General features: G+C 35.6%; 3 protein-coding genes across 9 annotated transcripts; all 3 read right to left on the minus strand.

Moving 5' to 3' along the window:
- Window positions 1-344: 344 nt before the first annotated feature.
- LOC120002836 (cell division cycle-associated protein 7-like) lies at window positions 345-5,186 on the minus strand. Its single transcript, XM_038851678.1, has 5 exons — window positions 4,829-5,186; window positions 3,299-3,535; window positions 2,318-2,401; window positions 1,534-1,663; window positions 345-996 (listed from the first exon to the last, which is right to left on the minus strand). The coding sequence occupies exons 1-5, from the start codon at window positions 5,143-5,145 to the stop codon at window positions 649-651; spliced, it is 1,116 nt and encodes a 371-aa protein (XP_038707606.1). The 5' UTR covers window positions 5,146-5,186; the 3' UTR covers window positions 345-648.
- A 2,455-nt stretch (window positions 5,187-7,641) lies between these two features.
- LOC120002048 lies at window positions 7,642-20,179 on the minus strand. Of its 7 annotated transcripts, none has more exons than XM_038850608.1 (15): window positions 19,779-20,177; window positions 18,344-18,746; window positions 18,014-18,191; window positions 17,788-17,927; window positions 16,764-17,592; window positions 16,510-16,610; window positions 16,182-16,326; window positions 16,035-16,103; window positions 15,860-15,905; window positions 14,878-15,317; window positions 13,415-13,494; window positions 11,504-11,639; window positions 9,407-9,599; window positions 8,433-8,515; window positions 7,642-8,309 (listed from the first exon to the last, which is right to left on the minus strand). In XM_038850608.1, exons 1-15 carry the CDS (start codon window positions 19,846-19,848, stop codon window positions 8,190-8,192), a joined length of 3,033 nt encoding a protein of 1,010 aa, XP_038706536.1. In that variant the 5' UTR covers window positions 19,849-20,177; the 3' UTR covers window positions 7,642-8,189. The 7 variants fall into 7 exon arrangements, 4 of the variants coding, with proteins under 4 accessions (XP_038706536.1, XP_038706535.1, XP_038706538.1 ...); XM_038850607.1 differs by having other exon boundaries at window positions 19,749-20,177; XR_005469086.1 differs by lacking the exon at window positions 9,407-9,599 and having other exon boundaries at window positions 8,169-8,309; window positions 19,749-20,178.
- Window positions 20,180-21,080: 901 nt separating this feature from the next.
- LOC120002639 (serine carboxypeptidase-like) lies at window positions 21,081-24,791 on the minus strand. The gene is made up of 9 exons (XM_038851398.1): window positions 24,210-24,791; window positions 23,641-23,812; window positions 23,217-23,336; window positions 22,983-23,126; window positions 22,750-22,903; window positions 22,490-22,578; window positions 21,878-22,136; window positions 21,450-21,583; window positions 21,081-21,170 (listed from the first exon to the last, which is right to left on the minus strand). Exons 1-9 carry the CDS (start codon window positions 24,422-24,424, stop codon window positions 21,081-21,083), a joined length of 1,377 nt encoding a protein of 458 aa, XP_038707326.1. The 5' UTR covers window positions 24,425-24,791.
- Window positions 24,792-25,782: the final 991 nt, after the last annotated feature.

The raw sequence follows: 25,782 nt of genomic DNA on the forward strand, positions 1-25,782 counted from the left end.
ATATTTCTCATGCGTCTTTCCTTGAAATGGTAAATATAAAGCACAAAGAAATTTTGGTTTAGATGATAAAGTTGACTATAATAACTCCTTGCAAATGCGGGAAGTCGTAAATTTAGCATCGTTTTCTCCTCAAGAGCTCATGCTCAGTTTTACTTGTCGCCAGCGTAGAGCGGACTGGATTGACAGCTCGTGTTTTCAGTGCCTGAAAACATAAAGCTACAGAGATAGTATAAGGTTGATCAGGTTGCCCTACAGAACCTCTGTTGCTTCTGACTTTTGACCAGACCACAGTAATCAGAAGGCAAAAAGGGAATGCTGTTCAAAATGCAAAGGGAAAACCTTGGAAGAAGGCTTTTTTTGTCACAAGATTAGTAATTTCACATGGGTTTCAAAATGCAACTTTCCTTCCACATATGATCACAAAGTTTGGTGGTCCTCATTGGACAAAAGGAAAATACTCAAGCCATACAAGAAGAGTCTGCCTAGTATCTCTGACAAAATTTGCAGACCCATAAGTTTCCTATTATATATACTGTACAAAATAGAGGATCGACCCCTTTCGACACAAGCGCACAAAATGAGTCATCTGGCCTCTTAAACTTCAAGCATGAAGTTCAGCGATGACGGAAGCCAGCTTCGAGCATATGATCATTCATCAGACCTATGTCCCCCCTCTTTTTGTTGTAACACATCATCATTGCCACTGGGATTATCGTTATTTTCTTCTTCAGATCCAACGTTATTCTTGCTGTCCAAGCACGGTACTTCCATTTCATCGTCCATTTCACGATCAACCTTTGCTGCTTGAGGCTTCTGAAATCCATCAGAATCCTCATCTGCAGCTGAATGAGACTCGAGTTGCAACGAAAGCTGGGAACCTTTACCCTCAGAATCGAAACTTTCAGCCCCTAGTAATTTCACGCCAGACTCGCCAGTTGGAGTACGAAGAGTTTGGATGAGATAATGAGCCACAGACTTAAATCCCAGCCTTACAACCTGAAAATTAAGAAAAAAAGATTGCATTGTTTCTGCTGTAAATGCTAAATGAATCTATTTGGTCCATCTCTCTATCTTCAGATACTACAGCAGGGAACATATATCACCTCATAAAGGGGTGCCCAATCAATTAAAAAAAATGAAACACACAAATCACGAAAAAGCATTCGCAACTGCAAAGATGAGGCCGCACTTATCTGTGCTCCCTATATCCTGTAGTGGTAGAGGGAGCTTATGCACTAGATTTGACTTATTTTATAAATAGATACAAAAATATATTTTTTTAATGGAACATTAATTGTTTTGATTGGAGTACATATGTCTCATATATGTATCACACACACGCATGAACAGAAACATACATTCACTACTGTACATTGGTTTGTCTGTGTGTGTTCTGCACATGGAAGTTAGACACACATTCATCCTTTAGACCCATGACCATAAATGATTATGAAGATAAAAACAATGAGATCCATCGCCACAAATGACGATAAAAGTATGTTAACCACAACCAAACTAATGTGTTACACAAACCTTCTTATAAAGAGCACCGGTTGGCGCCCATCCTTTTGCCTTTCTGCAAAGACTGCAGTTGCAAATACCTCGACAGACAGGGCAAATCCATTCTGGGTTCTGGTTGACTTCTATGACATTCTCACCATATCTGCACATACAGGGGATATTAAACACAAACTGGTGTTATCATCCATGATGACATAAATTCATCATGGCATACCACGAGTGTGGCTGCTCAGGTAATAAAAAGAAAAGGCCAAATGCTCAATGCTCCCGTCACTGGGAGTTGGTGAGTGCCAAATGTAGGCTGTTTTTCAATGCATATGTGATTTCAATTTAATTAGTGGTTTGTTTTAGTAATCATGGAAGAACAAGTTCTGCACATCCATTTATTCTGGCACCCATAAGAATGGGATGAAATACACAGACAGTATTTCTATCCCTAAATTTAATGAAATGGAGAGCTTGGTGAATTGAGAATTCCATAAATCCCATAACATATTATACAACCATTCTGACACTTGAATTTTCATAAAAAAACACTTCTGACTTTTAAAAAGAAGATTTATATCAGTGCAAATGATTTTTCAAGCAGAAAAAGGAGCTAAAAAACAATACTTTTCAACATATATACCAGTTAAGCATAAATTGACAAGGATAATAAAGATGGCCTACTTAAGCAACACTCTATCCTGGCTTCTTCTTTAACAAGGAAAAAAGACGTTTCAAAGAAGAAGAGAATTGTAACACATCCATAAAAGAATTATTACTTTCAGTCCTGTTGATGATAATTGAAGCCTACCTCATGTATAAGCAATCTCCACAAAACTGCCCTTGAACCAATGTGCATTTACTGCAGTGTGCATGATGCCCAAGAGTTTTCTGTCTGCATTGACAGATTTCACCTCAGGCATGCTTAATTGCATGAACACAATAACACTCCATTCAGTAATTGTTGAAGCAACCATCTTAAAGTAAATGGAATCATTAGAAACAGGGTAATTTCCACTAGACTGAAAAGTTCCACAATTCATGGTGAAATTGGAAGTCGAACTATGTTAATGATACCAACTTGGAATTTCAAATAACCAATTAGAAACCCAACTCAGCTGGTTTTTTATGACAAACCTATATTTACATACATGTTTCAGTTCAGCAAATAATGAATATTCAAGATTTTAGAAGTCATGACCAGCACTATTTTGGCATACTATCTACAGTAGCATAAACTCTTAGCAGAAGCAACACAATTAAATCCAGTCAACAGATTTTGTATTAATGGAAGACATTTAGCTCCACCTACCCCAGTAAGGCAATATGGCAACTCAGTAGAACACTGCACTTGTACATATACAAAGATAATAGAGAAATACTTCATATATATTACACAGTGTGTGGATACTTAAGCCATATATTTTACTTAAGACAGGTATGTTATGATCATGACTTGAAGAGTTTAAGACAATGGTATCAGCTATATTTAGATTTACTAGAACTTTATAATTTACTGACCCTATTTTCAGTACATTCTATGGAACTTTTCCTTACAATTATAACACGTCAAAATATTAACCATTACTAACATCCTCATTTTTCAGGTTCATTAATGCCGCAATCTTAAGTCTTAAAGCAAACTTTATTTGCTAAACATGATAAAAGGAAGTAAGAAAGACTATTGAGTACTGAGTAACACATATTAAAATCACCCAGAAATCAAGCTTGCCTCTACCCCAAGAAAGTATCTAAGCACAGAACACTTTGAATAATGCAAAACATTAATGACCTGCACTGATGGCATGTCTCTCCCTTGACTGGATCATAGATCCGCTTCCCATCCTCACCATATCCATCCACAAAGAGATTCCAACTTGTTTTACTATGACCCAAAAGCTTTTCATGCTCTTCTGTATATATTTCTGGCTTGGACCCTTCTTTCAAAACAATTTCAGCATTACCTGAGGACTCTCGTTTCTTTTGGGTAGGCTTCTCCGCGTAATTAACAGGTTTTATGGTCTCCAATCTAAAAGAAAACAAGCAAAAAGGTTTTGCTCATAAATCATTGCATAAAAATGGTATTGGTAACTAAATGGAAGGAAAATAATTTATGCTTCTGAATGATAAATTACTAAACATTTGAAACCATGGAGAACCGGAATTCTCCAAGTCGTTGATATGGTTAGTTTGTTACGGGTGTAAGATTCTCTCTAGGATGAGGAAAAATCCTTACACTTGGTTCATTAAGGCTTCACCGCTTCAGAAGCATCTACTCACAAGTATAATTAAAGAAGCTTTTCCTCTTGAAGCATTGCCATAAGTATGATTCAAGAAATAATTGATTGTGCACGTGGACAAATATGCTATCCTCATTATTCTTTGAATTCACAAATGAATTCCAAATAGAACATACAATCCTGGGTTCACTATATCTCTTTGTTAATCCAAGTGTTCTGGACCCCCTGCAGCCCTTCTACCAAGAAAAGTCTAAGTGAAACAACGAAGAAAACTTAATATTCAAGAATTAAAAGTTAATGCTAATTGAAAATTAAAAAAGAATTACTCTCACATATTAATGCAATAAAAAACACTTCTAATTCTCGTTGCGTTAATATTTCCAAATGACTTCTGTGAACAACTATTTATTTGACATGATACTACATGTTCTCATGACCAGAAATAACAAATCCAAACTTGTTTTTGTCAAGCAAAACAGAACTGAACTAAGGGTGCATTTGGGGTAGCAATAATAAAGATAAGCATTGTGAAAAAGATACCAAATAGTATTATCAGCAACTACGATTCTGAAATCTTTTTTTCAAGCAAAATGTGCGATTTTAAATAAGGAGCAAAATTCTGTGCAACCAAACTCAAGCCAAGGAATGAATCCAATTGCAATCACAACTGCAATTTCATTTTACATTACCAAACACCAAAATGCGAATAAACCACGGTACATATAAGCATGGCCTATATACTTAGATGACATATAGGAACCAGAGAATCAGAAAAAAAAAGATTTAAATTTTATTGGAACAGAGTATCTCTGCATCATGCTACTCATATTTGCATAAAACAAAAGGATCGGGGCAGAAAAAAGATTCAAACTTGTATCCTGTTTTCATTTCTTCTCTCCATTTTGGACACCCAAAAATGAATAAAACAACATACGGAGAGGTCAAACATCGATGTTAAAACCCAAAAAAAATAAAGATAATATCTTTCCCTCCATTTTTCACCGACCAAACCGCACCCATCAATAAATAAATACATAAATAATAATGAAAAATTGAAAACCCATCAACATTCATAACAATACCTAGAAGAGCGCCTTGCGGGGGCGGAATCCGGCAATGGGTTCTGAGATTTCTTCTCAGATGAACCATTAATTCGGCCTGTTTTCTTGACAATACGGGGCTTAAGCTTGAGAGAGAGATCGAAAATGCCCAGCTTTTGCATCTTCTCCTTGTTATCTTTGATCCTTTGCTCCCGGGACTGCTCGTATCCCGAAACACAAGTGGTAACTCCTCCATTCTCTTTCCCTACTGTCACCGAATCGTTTGTGTTGATTTTGTTGCTGTGGTCTTGAGTGAGGTTGTCATCATGACCTCTCTTGTTGCTCGGAGTACCCACCATTTTCTCTCAGGAGGAGAAACAAACAAACGTGCGAGAGTTGAAATGAGTCTGTCAAGAGACTGCGTACGGTACTCCAATGAGAAATCGACACTTTTAGGGAGAACGGAGACACACAGAGCGCGCTTCTCAAAAAGGTCAAAAATATTTTTAAAAATAATAAATAAAAAATAGGGAAAATTAATGCGGAAGTCGCTCAATTAAAATATTTGCCAATGAGAACCTTAAAATAAATTTTATTCATATAGATTAAAACAAATATTCCATAAAAACATAAAAAGTTATATATATTTGTTTTATTGATAGAAATACCCTTTATCTTCCTCATTAAATACCTAAATCAAATCTTCCTCCTCCGGTAACTATAGGCTAGGTAACACTTATGTGGTGGTTTATTACGATGGCATTGTCTCTGGTAGCCAAATCTGGTTGTTTTCTTCATGTTTGGTAACGACTTCAACGTCAAATTCCGGTAGAACCAACAGTTCATGTTTGGTAGTGACTTCTGTAGACTCAAAAGTCTACAATCAATTTGTAAAGTCGGATGAGGCCTACGACAACCTGCAAGATCACACTAAGGGTCGACCGTCAAGCTTGAACACCGGTGTGGTGCCTGCCGGGGAAGCTCCGACGGTCAAGTCAGTCACTGGTGGGATAAATATTTTAGTGAGAGAAGTGAAAGGCTTTTATAGAGAGAGAGAGATGTACCTCGTCCATCCCCCCGTGAATGATGAGGGTTTTCATCTATTTATAGTGCTTTGAGTCACGTGACTAGCACGTGTCGACCGCACGGACAGGCCTTGGGCCTTGACTAGGATCAAGCACTCAAATAGGAGCTTCCTTAGCAGCGTGGGCTTTGGGCCCTTGTTTGATAGAAGGGCCTCCATGAGCTTGCTGGTGTTTTCTCTTCTATGGGCCTTTACGTAGACCACCCAGGCTCTCATGGGCCCTTTGGGTTGGGCTCAAGACTCTCGTGGGTCTTTGCAAGCTGGGCTAAGACTCTCGTGGGTCTAGTTGTCAATTTGTTTAGGCCTTGGGCCTATCCGGCCCGACTAAGACTCTCGTGGGTCTAGTATATGTCGGTCGAATCTTGGGCCATGGGCTTGGTCGACTAAGACTCTCGTGGGTCTAGCTCTGTCGATTAAACCTCTCGCGGGCTTTGTAGTGTGGATTTATGCTTGGACGATTTTTGGTCCATCCAACTTCAAGGCCAGATTTCGACAGACAAATGTTTGGCAGATGACGGCGTCGAATGATGGCTAGGGGTTGTTGTGGTGTGATGAATACCCCGCTACACGTGATGAGGATCCAAGTCTAACATCACAAGTTTGGGTATAACTTTTTATTGAAAACACAAGTTGATAATGGGAGATTTTCCCTCCCTTATAAGCAAGACTCCATCTTTCAATGTGGAATTCTTATCAATCCTTCCCCTTGGGAGTATGCACGTCATCGTGCATAGCTAGGGTTGGACCATTTCGATTGTGATGGCGTTGTAGCTGGATCTGGTTGTTTTCTTCATGTTTGGTAGCAACTTCAATGTCAGATTCCGGTAGAACCAGTAGTAATGTCGTCACAATAAAGGTCGAAACATAAGAATTTTGTTTAAACAAATGTAATATCATCATATCTAAAACATATATAATATCAGGAGATCTGAAACATATATAATATTGGAAGATCCAAATATATTTAACAGATTCAGAAATTAGAACCATTTTCACACTCATGTTACCAGATCTAGTTTCAGAGATGATGCGCCTTGGTCCGGTGAATTGTTGGTGGTCGTCGGCATTGGCCGGATTGAACTATTTTTCAAACGGTGGTACACGATTTCATCAAACTTTTTCGGTGACCCAAGTGATCATCAATGTCAGTGATGATTGGGTTTTGGTTGGACTACCATGGAGCTTCATTTTGATAGTATGTTTTTCGGGAAATATGGTCAGACAACAAACTTACTCTATTAAGGGGGAAGAAAAAAAATACCGAAGAAGTTGAAATATTTTTGACAATGTAAGGACATTTTAGTGTAATTTTTTTCTAAATTTTTTTTGACTCGTCCTTATTAAAACACACAACTCTCACATTTTATCCTTTTGTGTAAATCCCCTAAAACATATGAAAATTTTTCAGGTTGGAAATCATGCAACAATTTAGAATCACTCAGATTTTTTTATTTTTTAATTAATTAACTTTTATTCAATAAAAAAGCCAGAATTTGATTGAAAAATCAATAAATCATTAATATTTATTACTTACTATTTCTTTTTTTAAAATATTGCTATAAAAAAGTAGAGGAGGGACTGTTTTTTTCCCCAAGAACATCGCACTTTAATAGATCCATATTATTTGAATGTTACCAACTTACAATTACTTCAAAATCAAACACCATAAATACACCACACAATTACAATTACTTTATCTAATAATAGATACCTAATAGTCTTTTTTAAGTTCTCTATGAACCCAGAGGTGCCTTACAAATAGGCCAATACAAAGAGAGAACATAGTACGTGAAATTAGACATTAACAGCACCCAGAGGTGCCTTACAGTAGTAAGAAAAGTGCCATTTCTATCAGCAAATATTCCAGCTCAGAAGGAAACAAAACTGTTCTCTATGAACCCTCATGGGTCTTAAGAATTTGAGCAAGATACATCAAGAATGGATCACTATATAAGAACTGAATTTTGAAACCAACCATTACAAAAGAACAAGTAATGCCATGGACTTGGTCAGCTAACAAAAAAACCCATTGCATGCATATACTACGTCTAAAGTAATTGGTATGCACAGAAGATTGGATTATGTACAAGGTCTGAATGTACAGCTCTGTACAATTCCAATGGGGAAGATGCAAGTCCTTTTCCTGCGTCCCAAAAGAATGTGTATTCCATCAATCGTGTTCCCTACTTCTCCATAAAATGCAATAACACAGGGAAATCACAAAATTTAACGGTTTGGATTTGATGATGATCCCCTGTGCCTGGTGTATACAGGGACCATAAGGAGCCTCCCTCAGGATAACGCAGAAATGTAACTTGTTTACGCAGGTCCAGCATGCTTCTGATGAATATCCAGCACAAGATCCCGAAGCTCGGGAAAAACAGATACCAATAAGAGTTCAAGAATCCCGTATGAAAGTTGCTTTACACAGATGGTAGACTGCAAATACAATAAAACAAATAATAGGTTGACTAAAATGTTCAAAAGCATATAACTTAAATAATTAAAATGTGAAAGCGCGCACAAAAAAGATGCAGCTGTGAGAAGGATCAGAGGCTCAACCTGAGTAAAATAATAAATGTCTTTTGTGCATCGTCTGTACTGCTTATGCCCAATCAAGCTAACAAGGGCAGTTGGTGCTCCATCTGATAAAAAAGAGCAAAAAATCATTAGTTTTGTTACCCCCTGAAGAGCAAAGACACCCAAAACAATATCTGCCACGGGAGCAACAGAAAAACAGTAGAACAGACAAATGTTTCCGAGCTGTACACAAGAAAGTTTTAGACGAACACAATTATAAAAGCAAATCGATTGCGCCAAAGATAAACAGATAAAATAGAAAACAAAAGCTGTAGAAGCAGCAAAAGGGTCACGTTAAAAGTGTTGTAGTAAAGATCAACTTTTGTTGCTCAAACAAAGAAAAATACTGATGACATGCAAATCATGCCCCAATCATTCTAACATTCACAAAAATAAAAATAGATCAATTAAGACAAGGACAGATAAGGAGTAAATGTCACAACCCACATTCCCACAACCATTCAGCCGCAAGGATGCTGTCCCTTAAAGCAGACAGCAAGGCGTTCTTACACTCCTAAAACATAGGATACCAGAAAAACCCATATTAGATATTCCCATTCTAAAACTCCGCTAATCTTTTTTGTTGGCACACTCTGCATAACTTATAGAACAGCAATTTTTTTAACAATAACTCTGAAATATGATTGTTTTGTACCAAATGCTAAGTGGAGCAATTCCATAAGTTGCAAATGTTGAAGTACGCCTATGCGATAAAAATTCATATTAGACTACTCAAGGCAAGCAGTATACAAAAATCATTGCCAAAAAACCCCACAAAAACCTCCAAAGGTGATTAAATAAACTGCCACAATACTGCTTCCAAGACAATTTGCAAACTTCTAATGCCAAATTATTAGGGATAAATAAGACAATAATGATGACAAAACCTTCAATTTTTTAGTGTAAATACGTGCATGCACAAGCATTGTGTCCAGCCTTAACAGAATTATACTCACCAAAGAGCATCTTCTTGACCTCACTTGCTCTATGAGCAGCCTCGAGTTGCTGCTCAAAAAAACATGGTTCAGAGACCTTGTCGCTGCCAAATTGGCTTAAAATCTGAAACGGTTTATGATGAAGTTGAGGATCATCTTCCTTGTTCTGATCAATCCCAACTCTTGTAAAGAATGTTCCATCAGGCCAGAGAGCCTAAAGAAAATCTAGAATTAGAGTAGAATGTGCACATTGCTCGACCTTTCAAGTTTGCTTACACGCACTCGCATGGACACACACACACGACAAACATGATGAGCATTAAATTTAAGGATGTAAACTCGATAGTTCAGATTTATCAAAGAGAAGGATATCCAATCACCTTGCAGTCATGTAAGCAATGACACTAATGCTCACGGTTAGACAAAATAAAACATTAAAAAATGTGTAAAAAAGTATTAGTGACCTAATAGTTCATTGCTTACATAAATTCAATGCCTAACAGGCAGATTGTCAATCTGGCAACTGGGGTTGCAGAAGCTACAAAGACTACATGTTAAAAATTACAAAGAATTGCACCAAATATTTGAGTGTCAAAAGATGTTTGGCTCATCTTAGATAGTAGCCAAAACTGATAAATCTTTTTACTTCTTGAAGCTCTTTCTATGTCATAATTTGTCATATATATGAATGCAAACAATTCAAATAACAGACGAACCAATTCAAGCATGTGTTTGCAGCATGCTCTGCACCTAGGCTCAAGGAGACAACTGTCTAACTGCATCTTGAAACTTTCATAAGTTATCTAATTCCATAAAGAGTGAAATTCTAAACCAATAAAAGATAGTGATCTAAAGCCGAAAATATCAAATGCACAAGATGGCATTGCTGCACCAAAATTCTTCTGCTTAGATATATAACTATTGCTTCATGAAGTTCGTAAGGTTGTCTGTACAATTGAAGCTAGGGGTTTGCATTTGCAGTCCTTACTGCTTAAAATTTTAAGAGGATAGTACAGTTGTTATTAATGACGACAAGATCCTCAGAAGGAGCTAAAAATATCATAATAAAAAACACGAGAAGTTATAAATTTTACTTAGCTTCAATGAAATTTATCTGCCCATGCCAAATGTATATTGCATCTGAAATATTGAAGCGGCGCACACCAATAGCATGAAAGTTGAGCAAAGGGACTGACACCACAGGCAGGAGAAAATCCACTTTAAAAAAGCAAAAGTCTAGACATATAATAGGTGGCATACGCCGCATACCACATTCTCTGATAAGTAGCAATTCAATTAAAATTCAAAAATGGCACTGACAAAATTCACAAATTAATATAGCAAAACCACGCAGATGTGGGATGCTCAAATTTAAAATTTTCTAGAATATAGCATACGTTTGAAAAGTAAGGATTTCACCCATACTCGGCCCTGTTCAGTCATGTCAGCTCAGATAGGTCTTAAGCTTAACTTGACAATCTATACTCTACATGTCAAAATGGAATTCAACAAAATAACCACAGTACCATAAGGTACATCTTCCAGCTGTTTTCCTAAAATTCTATCTAGCAAAATCTCTTAAAAAATTTCTTCGACTTCTCTTATTGTAGTTGAATCCCCCTTTTAGAACCTTCAAAACCTCGTTTATTACCCTAGTAAAAACAATTCAGAAAATTATATCCTAAATCTCAACTACAATTATTCATATTTCAGTAGCTTGAATCTATTGAGAAGGGCAGTAACTGTTAGAGCATAAAGAAAGGAAGTGAATTCAACGCAATATCCGCTTAAATTGCTTCAAGCTATTGTGTGTTAGTAGTTCATTTTTACTTATCCAACAAATTAATAAAACTTTTCTCAAGCTTGCACAAAACAACTTCTTTTAGCATTGGAATAACCTTTTTAGTGAGAAGCTTTTCAAGTTAGTTTAAGTCAAGAAAGTTGGTGAATGCAAATTTCCCTTACGTGAATCTGTTTTTCATTTTACAGTAACAACTCAAATTATTCAGATAATCTTTCTTACCACAAAGAAAAATAAAGGGGTCGGTGGCAAAGGCAAGGTCGTGAAGGCATGGATGCAAATAAATCAATGGTTCCGATAACTGGGTTAGTTCTTACATCTTGAACCCACCGAATCCCTTGAGCAATAGTTTCTTCTCTACGAAGCAAATATATCTGCCTCAAGAGCCAATCATCAATTGCATCTTCCATGACTAACTGAAGTATTTGCTTAGATATCCAAAACACTTGTCTTCTGCAGAACCAATATAGCATAAGTTAGTCTAGACCAATAAAACATAATAACAAGCAGGAAGAGAAAATTGGTAGCAGACAAAACAATAGATTAAAAAAGAAGCAGAGAGATTTCTTCAAAACACGATAAAGGAATTCAGCGATGGGTCCATAATTGTTTCCATAGGACAAAAAGGACTCCTTATATGATAACTTTCAACATTGAAAAATATTAAAGGAAAAAAAAAAAGAATGCAGAAAAAGGACAGAGTATAGATAATTTCAATCAAGTAGGACCAGAAAAGTGCAATCAAGGAAAAAAAAAAGGGTTAAAAGGAAAGGAAAAAGGTCGAGAGGATTGTCCAGACATGACAAGAAGGAACAATGAAAAGGTAGAAATTCAGGAAAGAGTCAGTTATTGTTGGCAAAGAACATAAAGGATTTCTTCCAAAGTTAGTCTCTAATGAAAATATTAGAGAGGAGAAAAAGGAATAGAGAAGAAAAAAATGAACGGAGAAAAGGCATGCCGGTCTACAATCTCTGAAACAAATTTGACATTTCTAAGGCAGCATTTTGATTGATACTCTTAGCAGAAGGAGCAATGCCAATACAGATAGAGTCTATAACAACATAATTTGAGAAAACAAAAAAAATTATTAAAGAGCACCAAGGGGTTGCTGCCAAAAGTTACAGGGCAGAAGATAAGCTAACGCCTTTAAAAACCTTTCACATAATTTTTACAAGTGCTAGCCAGCAAACCAAATTCATGATGGAGGTGAAAGAACAAAAAGGTAAAACTTATGATACAAGTGTGGAACTGTGGAAGTTAGAGCAAGGGTGGTCCACACTTTCACAAATCAGCCCCAAGTGCATATATACCATGAGTTCATCATAAGTAGGAGCTCAAATATAGAATCTTTAAAAATAATTTTTCTTATGAAGTCCTCATAAAAGTAAACTTCTACGCTTCAGAAACTTCATATGGAAGAAACTTAGTAAATTTCAAGCAACATCTATTAGTTGTTATAAAAGAAATATCATTTGTGGAAGCCTAGACCAAGACTTTCATGTTCGCACCAACAAATAAGATGTTTTGGTCTGGAATTTTTAACACTGGGTGGCAACCCATTGGTGCCTTTGTTTCAATAAAAAGATTAATTTCCCCACTAAAATGCCAAAAAAAATCTACAAGAAAGCTTCCACAACTGCTTCTACAAATTTTACCGCAGACCAATTTCTAAACCTATTTCATTAATTTCCAGTTGAAAATGAAGGAAAAGGTTTCTACATCCTAGAAGCAACTTAGAGAGTTTTTCAAAAAAATAAATAAAAAGAATAAATTTAAGTGAGAGAAGGAAGAAAAAGAAAAGTAAAAAAGAAAGACATAATCAATACCCACTCCAAATTATTTTAGAAGCAAACAGAAACTCAATGAACTTTTTTAAGTAGGTTCTGATATTGTCAAAATCAACCAACTCAACCAGACCTTGAAAATTCATCAAAATTTTCATCTCCTTTTATTTGCAAGAAAACATTGCATGCCATCCGTTTTAAGAGTCTTTCAAATTCTCCATCCAACCTTAAATACCAAAAGCAAAGAGAACATGTCTTTGCCACAGTCAAATTAACGTGCTATATTTGCTGACAATCAAATCAAAGTTTCTACCAAACTATAGATATCGAAGCCCTGTGCATAACCTTGTAAATAATTTTTCTCTTTTCTTTTTTGCCTTTTTGTAAATGATTTTCCATAGCAAATATTTCATACTTGGTTATATAATGCAAAAATCAGCTTACCTTAGCCAACCTCTTCTCTTCAGCTGAAAGACCTTATCAACAAGATTCAACAAAGGCACACTTACATTTGGCGGGGTCCACTGGAAGAAATCAAAATCGTAAACATCCAATAGTTAATGGAATCACTAAAAAGAAAAAGAAAACAAAATAGCATGCTTTCCAACCAATGATATCATAAAACTTAACATCAGTCCAAAAAAAATCAAATAACATACAAAAATTCTAGATGCCCCAATGCAAAAGTGATATGTGAATATGATAAGCAATGTGACAGTAAATGAACAAAACAAGAAGACAAAGATATATAATTATGAAATAAATATTTAATAGACAAAACATACTTGCATATCAGCCAATGTGTACACCAAGTTTCTTTCATGCTTACTGATTTTGCCCCTTTTCCAGCAGAGAAAGCAAAGTCAAAATCTATTAACAAGGGCACAAAGGGACTTGCACGCAACTAGCCAAGTACATCATGAGCACTAGATCGGATCAATTACATTGATGAAAAATGTTTTATCCGCATTAGAGTTTCCTCTAAACCAAGGCCATAAGTAATAAGCCATCTATCCTTTATTTTCTTGTACGGAATTAGCCATCTATCCTTAATCAATCAAAGAGACATTGAAATTCAAGGAAAATGCCTTCTTCAACTTAATAATTTATTTTGTTTCGTGGTTGACAATAGCTAGACCCTCTCCCAAATATATTAACCATAAAATTTGGCATCAGGCATCAGCTCTTGAAACTTCAACTTCGCAGGCTAGATGTCCTTCACTTTGTCCCCAGGTTCTCTATCAATAAAGCTTTTAGTCTTTCATCCTTGACACGCATTTCAAGCTACTCCTAACAATTATAATTCACTCGGTGAGACCTTCCCAGACTATTCCAACACCCGTTCATTTCCACAAGAGGTTTTGCTACTTGGTTGCAAATGTGGACAAATTTCCCACAATTCAACCTTTATGACCCTTGACTTTTTCATTACAATGTAGAGTTGCAGGGGTGCCTCGAAACAGTCTCTCCACATATTATGTCGAGTACTTGTCCTGACCCCGCCCACTATGAGATCTGTGTGCACGGGAGTAAACACAAGAGTTGTTTACGTATTTTATTATTGCATTTAACTTTTGGCTCAACCAATCAGGCAAGGCCTTCGTCTATTAATAAACATCTCTTTCCCGTTATCATCCCTACCACTGCTCACACACAACCATCAAACAAACTCTTATATAATTTCCATTTGGAATAAGAATAAGTGTATAACTGATGAAATAATATGAGGTAGGCCATGATGAGGAACTTATTGCTGACAAAACCTACATGTCTTTGCAACTTAAAAATAGCACATAAAAGCAACATCTCAGAGAGTTTCACCGGCATAAAGCATCCATAGTGACGTGTGAGCAGAATATTCAAGAGATACTAAAAATCAGATAATAAATAAAGCTACAACTCAATACCTCTGGTGGCATTCCAACTGGATCATCCATATCACAGGAGGTTACATGCAAGTTTGTCAAGGGACCGCATTCAGATTTCACTCTCACGTCATGTATATTCTCCAAAACTGAATTTTTAGATTCTTCACCGCACGTAACCACCCGAGGTGGAAAACTCTTTGACTTCAATTCATTGTCAGAATGCCACCCATTGCCCTGCGGACTAGACCTCACTTCTTTGTCATTTGCTTCATTATCAGAAGAACTATTCGCCGTTCCCGACATATTCTGCCTTAAAATGTATTTATTCATCTCATCTGAATTCAAAGAAACATGCCTACTCGAGATTGAAGAAGAGGCTTCCACTGAAAGGGGTGACGTACCAACAACTTTATGCATTAAACCATCAGAAACCCCTTTAAACTGGCGTACAATATCATCCACAGCATCATCAACATTAACTGTTTCATGTTAATAAAATTGAAACTGTCAGAGGCTAATAGGCAGAGGAGAAAAGACAGCAATATTAAACACTGTCGCAAGAAAGATGCAGAATAAATGCAAAATAAGAAAAGGCTGCCTGTCTGGTCTACAAAAAATCAAACGATGCTCTAAAGGTTACTCCATCTACATTTTTCTTTTCCATTAAATGCTTATAAAATGGGCAATTTAAGCTCAGGGGAATTCTGGGCAGATCTGATGGAAGAAACAAAAAAAAATTCACAGGAGACTGTCTGGTTTTGCAGCAAATCAAAAGATGGTACACAATTATTCTATATACGACTTCCTTTCCACCAAATAAAAAAATTTGGGGCAAAGAAAGGTGGGAGGAAACACCACCACCATCTTGCATATAGCACTGATGATCAGGGATGCATTTAGGTTAGAGTGGATATCAAAACAGAAAACTGAAAAACAGTCACCTAAAAGCCAAATGCAAACAAAGTTAGCCAAATACAATAGCTAAAGTACAAATATACATAGTTAAAAAGTTAACATATACCTGCCAGTGTTCTCATCACCGAAGAAGACTTTCCAAAGGAGTAATTCTTCAACAAAAAATTAAGAAAAGCAGCCTTTCAGAATAATTCATATTTTTGGAAATGAAAAACTGAATAAAAAAAGAGGAAAGAAATGATAAAACATTCAGCAAAAATTATAACGAGGAAGACGCATACCTTTGAGGAAATACTTAAGAAATCCCACACTTCATGCTGCTCGGCAACATTAGCTATGGACAAAAGATCCTGGAAGAAGGCAGATATATTGAAGTTTGAAAGAAAACTAAGAGCTAAAAAATATTTAGAGATGGACCAAAAAAATACTTGTAGATATTTATCAAACTGAATGCAGCGCTGATGAACAAAAGCGTCCTCTGTGCTTGAGGAGAATATTCTTTTGGGGGGCAGATGCAATGTGTAATTGGGAATGCCTTTCAGATGTCTGTGCAATTGTTCAAAATTCCTGTATCTGCAGAGGTAAGGGGAACAAGAGAGGAATCAAGCCAAGAATTTCCAGTCACAGAGAGCTAATCTGAAATTTTCAGTAGATTTCTTAATTACTGCACTAACAATGTCGAACGTATATTGTATAGAAACACATGCACACCAAAATTTACAGCATAAACTAGCTGTCCAGTTATAAGAACGAAACCTTCTCTTCACAAACCAAGTTCTGTTTTCAGCACCTGTCACCGCAATTGAATAGACTGCAAAGGACTTCGATCCAAGTTTCTCAAAATATGCTCCCAAAACCTGTAGAAACATAATGGAAAGGCACAGAAGAATTTAGTTTTGACTTTTGACAGCAAATATCAAAAAGTGCACAAAATGAATTCATGAGTTTGGAAAGGATGCAAAAAGCAATTCATGACTAAATTTTACATGTCTAATAGCAAGAATTCTCACCCTACATCTTAGCTTCGGAAAAGGTGGTCCCACAGAGTGAATTAACATATCTGACGTTCTTTTAACACTATAGTCCTCACTGCGGCTGCCAAAATCGGGAGAGTAGAACTCTGATATAATTGGCCCTCCATCATCTACTGTAAACACCTTTTTCATATCAGGTTGAACTTTTAGAGCAGAAGTACTATTCGATCTCTTAAGCTTGTTTCTATTTTCATTTATGGCAAGTTCACTTGTGTTCTTAAATTCACCAAAATGAAGTCCTTCCTCAACAGACAATTGCTTTTGAAGATTCTGTGACAAATGTACCCCACGTTCATATTCACCTAGCAGATCAGGGGCTATTTGCACCGCAGGTTTCTGTTCTTTTACTGTGGGGATTCCACTCTTGGTCAACCCTTCCTTCCCCAAATTCCTCGAAGGCACAGCACTGCTTCCAAAACCTTTTGCAACAGGTTCTTGGATTATATTTTTAATATTTTTTTGCTCCTTCTTTTTGTAATTTCTTCCTTTCGTCCACATGTTTTCGAGATTTTCGAGCATGAGGACTTCAGTTCTTCTTTGAGTGGCAACCTCCAGCATTCGTGCCCAATCAGCAGGTCTTGGCTGCATTAACTCTTCCTGGTAGCTAATTTGATTAACCAATGTATCTTTGTAGTCGTCAACCTTGGCCAAAGTCATATCATGTCCTGGATAATGCAAGGATGAAAATTTTGTGGCAGTTGAATCACCATTATGTCTGCCCCCTGCCGACTGATTACCACCCACCTCTTTAGTGCTATCATCATTAAAGGCGAGCAATATACACTCGATCAATTCATTGATATACCTGGCCAAAAAAGAAATTGTTCCTCAATATGCATAAGACAATCCCATGACACAATCCCATGACAAGGAAAGAAATTAAATATTTTATGTGTGAAACAAATATCATTCAAAAAGTAACTAGGAAAAAATATTTGAAGACCAAGTATGGAACAGTATATTACTGAACCAAGAAAGAACTGATGACTCAAGTACTCACCCAGGGCTTGCTAAATTCATAAGAGGTTGCATCACCAAGCAAGTTACGAGCTCTCTAGCAATACAACGAACCAAAGGAACATTGGCTTCCCGAGGTCTTAATACTACAGCTAATAGTCCACTTATAAGCCGCTGAAGAACCTGTGAAAAAATATAATTCCTCATATAGAATACAAACCATTGGCAACAAAATAAAATGTTCTGTTGTAAGAACCTTCCACTCACACCTTGTACTCACTCTCAGGAGATATCAGTGCAGGATGTAGCTCCTTAGAAGCAGAAAGATAATATTTCAATCGTTCATCCCTCTCCTCAGAAGATAACGTTCCCATTACCTCAATACCTACTGCTGCTTGGTTTCTTCTAAAAAGGTCCAAGTGGTCACCTACTAAATCAACAACATCCCTGAAACACTCACCAGCTATTTTGTTAGATCTTCTTTGGCAAACCACAATTTACACTAGACAAAGGATCCAAATGACATACGAATTTACTTCTCTTCTTTTATAGAAATTTGAAGAAGCGAAAAAAAAAAAGGAAAAGAAAGGAGACGGTACTTTGTTAGCAAATCGACAAGGTTGGTCTCTTTAACCCTTCCTGATATTTCACCAATAGCATCCATAATAACTGCATGCATCAGCTGGGGGGCCTCCCTGTCTGATGTGATATCAGAATACCACAAATCTATCACAAAATCTTTTAATATTTTATTGATAAAATCAGTGATAGCAGCTTCCACTATAGGAGAATCGATTTTTCTCTTCCACTTTGGCGGGAGTGGTGCAGTAGAAGGCCTTGAATCATTCATGGATAACTGTTTCTTCTCCAAATGAGACAAATAGGTTTGGCGGTGAGCTGTTCGGGCTTTCCAGCTGAACTGCACCTCATTACCTAGAATGCGTAACGCCAAAACGAATAGAATAGATATGGGCAAGTTCATCAACATTGATGAGCTTGTATCTGTATAAAATTACGCCGTTATGGTACATAAATTGCAAGGGGCATACAAAATGATTATCTAATGTAGAGCGGTAACATTCTCAAAATATTGAGTCCAATGCATAATTGTTGATTTTCACATTGCAAAAGTTTCATTGTTTTTTTTGTACAGTTTGGTTTGTGAGAAATGCATAGAGAATTGCCATATCCATCACAATTTTAAACCTCATAAATCCTACAGGAATCTAAAGCTTAATTTCTTTTAGCTTTTTGAAAATCAAACAAAATATAGAATTGGACTGCAAGACCCAATTTTTTACTTTCTTGTTATCAGTATCCTCTCACTACTTGAGTACCAAAAAAAGAATGAACAGAAAACAATCAAAATGTTAGCCTCAATATTCCATTTTACACGTGATTATACATAAGTGAAGACAATTAAAACTTGTTAAGGAAGAAAATGAGCACTAACAAAGAGCACAAGATACAGTTCAACTTATTTGCAGACCTAATCAAATAGATTGTTGCGAAGTGCATGAAAGGTCAACCCACAACAAAGCCTCAGTTAACTGCATGTGCATGTTTGCTAGCACGAAAATTAATTCAGAGACTGAAAATTTCAAAGAAACAGAACTAAAGTAAATTCTTGGCCAAAATTGATCAGGTCGCTACACAATCCAGATCATTTCAAACCAAATATATCCATGGATAAAAAAGGCCATGACATTCCAACAAGAACACCTTCAAATGCCAAAACATATAAAGAGATACTACCACTAATTAATGAAAGGTGAAAAAAAAAACAGAATGGGCAAACGCAGAATCATCCAATACAAAACCCTAGCTACTCTGCTGCGCGAAATAAAAAGCTAGTCATTTCTCGTCCAAGACACTCACAAATGCTCTAATACAAATGCTACACAAGCTAAAAACACAAGAAAAACAAGAATTATTCATGAAGACACACTCAAACTGCTCGTTCACCAGAAAGAACTCCAACGTATTTGAAAAGGATGAACTTACGAGATAAGAAGTAAGTAACGGAGAATATACACAGAGCCCACCACAGCGTTCTAACTTTCGCTTCCTCAATCAGATCTTGTATCGTCTCCATCGCCTTCATCGTTACTATCAGATAACACAGAAAAGAAAAACAAGAAACCTACGAGCCTTTAGACTTCTCCGATCAACCAATCTCGATCACTGAAGGATAATTCGACTCATCACACCCCTCTCATAAACTAGAAGTAGCATATAACCGCGCGCCAAATCAATCTAAGAACAAAGATTGACACGAATTAGGGCTTGCCTCACCTCTACCAGCAAATCAATAGAAACAACACAGAGAGGAGAATCTGAAAAGCGCGAGAAATCTGTTTGAGGAAGAAGAAAAGAACGTGGTGAGAAGACAAAAGTCGAAGGCGTCGTTGCTCGTTAGAGAGACACGTGTACTGACCATGCTACGAGGTTTGCTGTGGTATCCAGTAGTTAATAAATCCAATTTTCTCCACGTCATCAATGAAAAATGGAAATTATTCGGGAAGTTAATAATTAATAATTTTTAAATGAAACAACTTTACGGCAGCACCATTAATTTTATTTTAAAAAATCGTAAAATATTATATTTATAGATAATTTATATTTAAAATTAAATCTAATAATAAATTATACTTATAATTATAATAATAATTATACTTAAAAATCTATAATTTATACTTATAAATATTCAAACAAAATAGACTTTCCACAACTAATATGCATAAATTTCATTTAACATATGAGAGTGTGTTTTTTCGCAACTTATAATTTAGTTTATTTTTAAAATTAATAAACTCTACGAAACGGAATAATTACTAATCATGTCAGGATTAATTGATGAGAATCCCACGTCGGAAGATAACAGATTTGGAGTCTAGTTTATAAGGGATGACAAATCTTTTATTATAAACTTGAGTTTTCAATAGGGAGTTAGACCCAAACTTGCGATGTTAGACTTGGGTCCCCAATCTCATGTGGCAAATATTCTTTCATTCCCTAACCTTATCGTTACACTCGAACTTCCAAAACCAAAAATTCATGTCTTTGCAATACCCTAACCTTATCGTTACACTCGAACTTCCAAAACCAAAAATTCATGTCTTTGCAATACTGAATAGGATTAGTGATCACAAAACCATTAATTAATTATTCCAAAAGGCTAGCATTAAGAAATAACATTGTACTAGCAAACATTTGGACAGAGTGTTGCCTTAATGTATTGATACTGAAGTCTAGTACATTATTAATCGAAGTCTAGTACATTATTAATCGAGTACACTGCTAAGGGAGTGTAGCCACAAGCCAAAAAAAAAATTGTTATTCGAGTTCTTGTTGCATCCAATTTTGTAGCATTTGCCAAGCAACTTTCGGCTGATCCATTGAAACCTTATGACCGGCATTAAGAACCTATTACATAAAGAGACTCATCAAAAATCATGCTAAATTTTGTACTAAACTAGGATCTATACATTGATTCTTCTTTGTTTTCGCGATTTTTGTTGAACCGTATGCATCAAAGGATGCATGTACGGTTCCTAAAGGATCGAATTTTATCCTAATCAACCGACTTTATCGAGAAAGATTACTTTTTTTAGGCCAAATAATTAATACCCATCTCGCGAATCAACTTGTTACTCTTATATTATATCTAACTATGGAGACATGGAAGCACAAAGATTGTCAAACCTTGATGAAAGTGAGAGGTCCATAATTTGTGCGGTCTCCTACTGTTTTACCATCAACATGAAATGGAGCAAGTGGTGCTTCGCCAAACTTTTCCTTATCATACCATTCCATTTCCGTGACCCAATTAAAACTTCCTGTTCATAAACAAAAATCCTAAGAATTTAGACAAAGTGTAAGCACAAAAATAAATCGTAAATAGATCATGTATGTTGGAGTAATTGTATGGGCTCGGAAAGTCTTGATTTCAATTTTTACTAGAGCCAATATCTTTGTAGCTATACGTTGGGTTTTGACCCAATTTACGTTGTCGTCAGGTGAAAATTTTTGGTGTTTGTAGCCATGACGGCCCGAATTTAGGTCTGGATGTTCAAAAGACAAATTTATACGGTATCATTCTCGATTATAAAAAAAGAGAGAGTATGGATTACCCATCCAGTTGCACATTAGATCCTTTTCTCCATTATAGACGAGGACCTTGATTTTATTCTTAAGTAAGTCTGGAATTTTTGTGTCATATCTCTTCACATAGTCTCTTTGCAATGCTCTAAATATTGTGAAATTCCATGGAACAAATGTTCTGTGCTGAACTCCAAGAGCATCCTGTACTGATTGTGTATTGAGAAACGACTCCATCTTTGAGTAGTCATAATTCAAGGGACCCAAACGGTCAACCCGAATATCAAAAAACTGTACACCACAAAGATACGTTAATAATGTTTATATATATATATATAGAAATTCTCTTATGCAAACGTCTGTAACTTAATAATTTATCCACTCCACTTTTTAAGTGTTTTAAAAAATGTAATAGTAAGTGGGACCCATTGCTTTGAGCTTCATATGTTTCAAATCAATGATGAGATTAACTTACACACCTTAATCTTACCATTGATTTGAAACATGTGGGATTCAAAACAGTGGGCTCCACTTGTTATTTCATTTTGAAAACACTTAAAAATTAGAGTGCGTAAATTATTAAATTGCGGATGTCCGCATAAAAGAATTTCTATAAATATGTGATTGTCTTGTGATTAGTTTACATTTTTATTTCCTGCAACGTTACGAATCTCTTGAACTATGTCATTACAATCAGTATACGCCCTCTCACAAGCTATTTGATCGCCCATATCTGACAAGAAGCCAAATTGAGCAAAACAAATCAATTTAATCAAGTGATTTAATTGTTATTAACTAGTTTAATTAGGACCCTTGGTCCCTTACACAGGCAAAATGTAATATACAATAATCACTAAAATATACAAAGAGAATATACTGCTTAAAAATAATAAGTTGTACGTACCACAATTTTTTATGGATTCTTCACATTTTGGAACCATTTCTTCCTTTATAAACGAGTACTTTGTTTCAGTAATTAATCCATTGATTTTAGCGAAAAACGGTATCGTTGGTAATTGAATTCCAGCATTCGTAAGTCCATTACCAATAGCAATTCCCTGTAAAACTATAGTTTTGAGCATATATAATGAGAAAACAATATAAAAGATTATCAATTGAGATTAAAAAAAAACATGCCTTGAGTTTTATGATAAGACCCTCGTTTTTTTTATTCTCTTGCTGAATTTTAGAAGCGAGAGCAGGAACATAGTGTCCCGCATAAGAATTTCCAGTTATGAAAAAATCGTTTCTAACAAAATCACGATACTCCTCAAAGAACTTCTGCGATTTCGATACAAAATTAAAAAAAAATATATTAACACCATATTTTATCAATCATTGAGAGGAAATAAGATAAGACAAAAGAAAAACCTTTAAGAAGTTATATAAATCATTAGTGACACTGGTTAAGTTGTCTCTTATGTCTCTCGCGTCAGTTGAATAACTAAAACCCGTTCCGGTAGGCTGATCAACGTATATAATGTTTGACACCTACATCAACAAAAATAAAATTTAATATTTTTTGGAGAGATTAAAATTTTGAGATATAACATAATGTAGTTTGATGAACTGATTGGTCAATATAAGTTAAACATATATATATATTTAAAAAAAAGAGCATATTTAATTCATATGCATTTGACCATTTTATGGTAATGAGTCCGGATTAAAATCTTCCTGAACCTACACAAGCATTCAATATTCTTCCAATATATATATGTTCACAATCCATGTATTGTCCTAGTTTTATTATTGTATATGAGAAAAAAATTAGAGAATTTCATGATATTATTACCGTGTCCCATCCATATTCGTTCCATATAAGACTACTTTCTTCTGTGATACGAAATGGACCATTTTCATAAAACAATGCCATACTGCTGCTAGCTCCGGGTCCTCCACTTAACCATAACACAACTGGATCATCATGCTTGTGAATTCGTGATTTAAAGAAAAAGTAAAACATCCTACAAAAAGATAAAGGAGTAGTAAATGATGAAATTTCTGAATGATATTATCTACTAAACCAAAATAGCAATAACTAACATATATTTGTGAAATAAAATTGTGGGGATTTTTTCTGCCCTTGTGGGATCACACCACACCCAAGTTACCACTCAACCTAAATGGTAAGTTGGAAACTCACTCTTCCATCCCATCACCAAGGGGTCATGGGTTTAGCATTGAGAGATACGGGATATCCTGAAATCGGTGAGATTTGATGTGATTGTTGACCTATTTCGGTGAGATTTGATGTGAATGTTGGCCGGCCTATACCATGAGAGACCGGACTAACCGGTGCACAGGTGCCCCACAAAAACCATAAAAATCCCCCACGCAAAACCATAAAACTCACTCAATTACCTTGCACCTCCAGTATCTGGGAGATCAAAGTAGCCAGAATATCGACAAAGGTGCTCAAAAAGGGGGCCACCGGTATGAAGGGAAGGGAGTTTGAGTCTTGGACGGTGACTGGCCGAAGAGTTATCCTCCCCATATCGTGCTTCCGTGATTGATGAAGTGAGAAAGAGATCAACAAGAAAAAGAAAAAGACAAATGTTAGCAGACGTAGAAACCATTGGTGTTTGTCTACCACTCCAGCTATAGGAAAAAGATATAAATGAAGATTAATTTGTTTTAGTATTTATAGAGTTTTCATTAAAGAATTAGAAGAAAAAAAAATCATGTCATATATGGAATCTATTTTATTATATTTATTAAGGAAAAAAAAAGTATCTTTTGCCGATCAATTTATTTTATTTTAATATTTTATCAATATTTTTGGCTTGTTTCAGCGAAGCACAAAAATCTAGCGATAATTTTTTTGGTTAATTAATTAATTTATTTTTTAGTAATATAGCTTTGATTAATATTATTAAAGTTTCATTCAAGTTATATAAATTATGCTAATTATATAATGGTCAAAAATACTTATTCAGTAATGTATATTGAAGTTTTAAAAACAAATAATTAACGAGAATTTTGTTTCAGATCAATAAACTTTTTTTTTTTTACCTGATTAGATCTATCATTTATATCCAACCTAGCAGACAACTTTGTTAGGAAAAAAACTTAATATTTCATCATCAGAATAATAATCAACCAACGTTGATACGGTTGGCAATAAACTGTGTGAAGCATATGTGTACTCAATATTTAATTCTAATGAAAAACATATCTGTCAGTAGTATTTAAAACAAAATGACGACCAATAAAATATTTGGATTTATCACTTAGAATTACAAGTGCAGGTGACAGACAGCTTGTTGGAGAAAAATATGGCGTATATCACAACGAATGAAAACTATGAGAAAAGAGAAATTTTATCTACACACCACAAAAACACTATCTTTACACCATTTTTTAATTTTGTATAATTTACATAAATATCCTTGTATAGAATGACATATTAGTCCTTAAACAAAAATTTTAAAATTAATAATTTTTACATATTTAATTTAAGAGAAACTTAGATGATCACAACCATTCATTCAATCCAATGATCTTACCATGGACACGTCAACATAGTAAAATTACTTTTTTTATCCACTTTTTCACAATTTGTTTTAACATTCTTACTTCTCCTTCTCTTCTACCTTTTTCGTGCTTCTCCCTTGCTCCTCTTTTTAGTCCATAAGTTCAGTTGATCTGTGCAGCCAACTCCGATGACAAATACAGTAACAAATCCAAGTGCGTATATCGTGTGATGGACAAGCCTTCTTCGCCAAATCCTTGATATTGTTGCTCTCGATCCCAAATCTACGCTTCTTAACCTCTGGTTAATCAATGCTATTCACCGAATCGGAAAGCTAGTCCCTGACTTGTCCATCCTTCTTCGATTAATGGCCGAAAGTGATCAAGAGATGAATTACAAAATCTATCGGCCATCAGGAGACGATGGAGGCTTAGCCGATCTCATACGAAGTCAAATTACAGA

This window comes from Tripterygium wilfordii, chromosome 7, assembly GCF_013401445.1.
Source record: "Tripterygium wilfordii isolate XIE 37 chromosome 7, ASM1340144v1, whole genome shotgun sequence".
NCBI lineage: Eukaryota > Viridiplantae > Streptophyta > Magnoliopsida > Celastrales > Celastraceae > Tripterygium > Tripterygium wilfordii.

What these genes read in the sequence shown, in the direction of transcription:
- LOC120002836 (XM_038851678.1), bottom strand. Translation starts at nt 5,145, where the DNA reads ATGGTGGGTACTCCGAGCAACAAGAGAGGTCATGATGACAACCTCACT. An exon ending in GGAGATTGCTTATACATGAG is followed by an intron (nt 1,664 to 2,317) that starts GTAGGCTTCAAT and finishes CTGTATGTGCAG; the next exon opens with ATATGGTGAGAATGTCATAG. An exon ending in CCGGTGCTCTTTATAAGAAG is followed by an intron (nt 997 to 1,533) that starts GTTTGTGTAACA and finishes CTTAATTTTCAG; the next exon opens with GTTGTAAGGCTGGGATTTAA.
- LOC120002639 (XM_038851398.1), bottom strand. Translation starts at nt 24,424, where the DNA reads ATGGTTTCTACGTCTGCTAACATTTGTCTTTTTCTTTTTCTTGTTGAT. An exon ending in CCAGATACTGGAGGTGCAAG is followed by an intron (nt 23,813 to 24,209) that starts GTAATTGAGTGA and finishes ATCTTTTTGTAG; the next exon opens with GATGTTTTACTTTTTCTTTA. An exon ending in ATTTATATAACTTCTTAAAG is followed by an intron (nt 23,127 to 23,216) that starts GTTTTTCTTTTG and finishes TCGAAATCGCAG; the next exon opens with AAGTTCTTTGAGGAGTATCG.
- LOC120002048 (XM_038850607.1), bottom strand. Translation starts at nt 19,848, where the DNA reads ATGAAGGCGATGGAGACGATACAAGATCTGATTGAGGAAGCGAAAGTT. An exon ending in CGTTACTTACTTCTTATCTC is followed by an intron (nt 18,747 to 19,748) that starts GTAAGTTCATCC and finishes AATTTTATACAG; the next exon opens with ATACAAGCTCATCAATGTTG. An exon ending in AGTTTGATAAATATCTACAA is followed by an intron (nt 16,104 to 16,181) that starts GTATTTTTTTGG and finishes GCCTTCTTCCAG; the next exon opens with GATCTTTTGTCCATAGCTAA.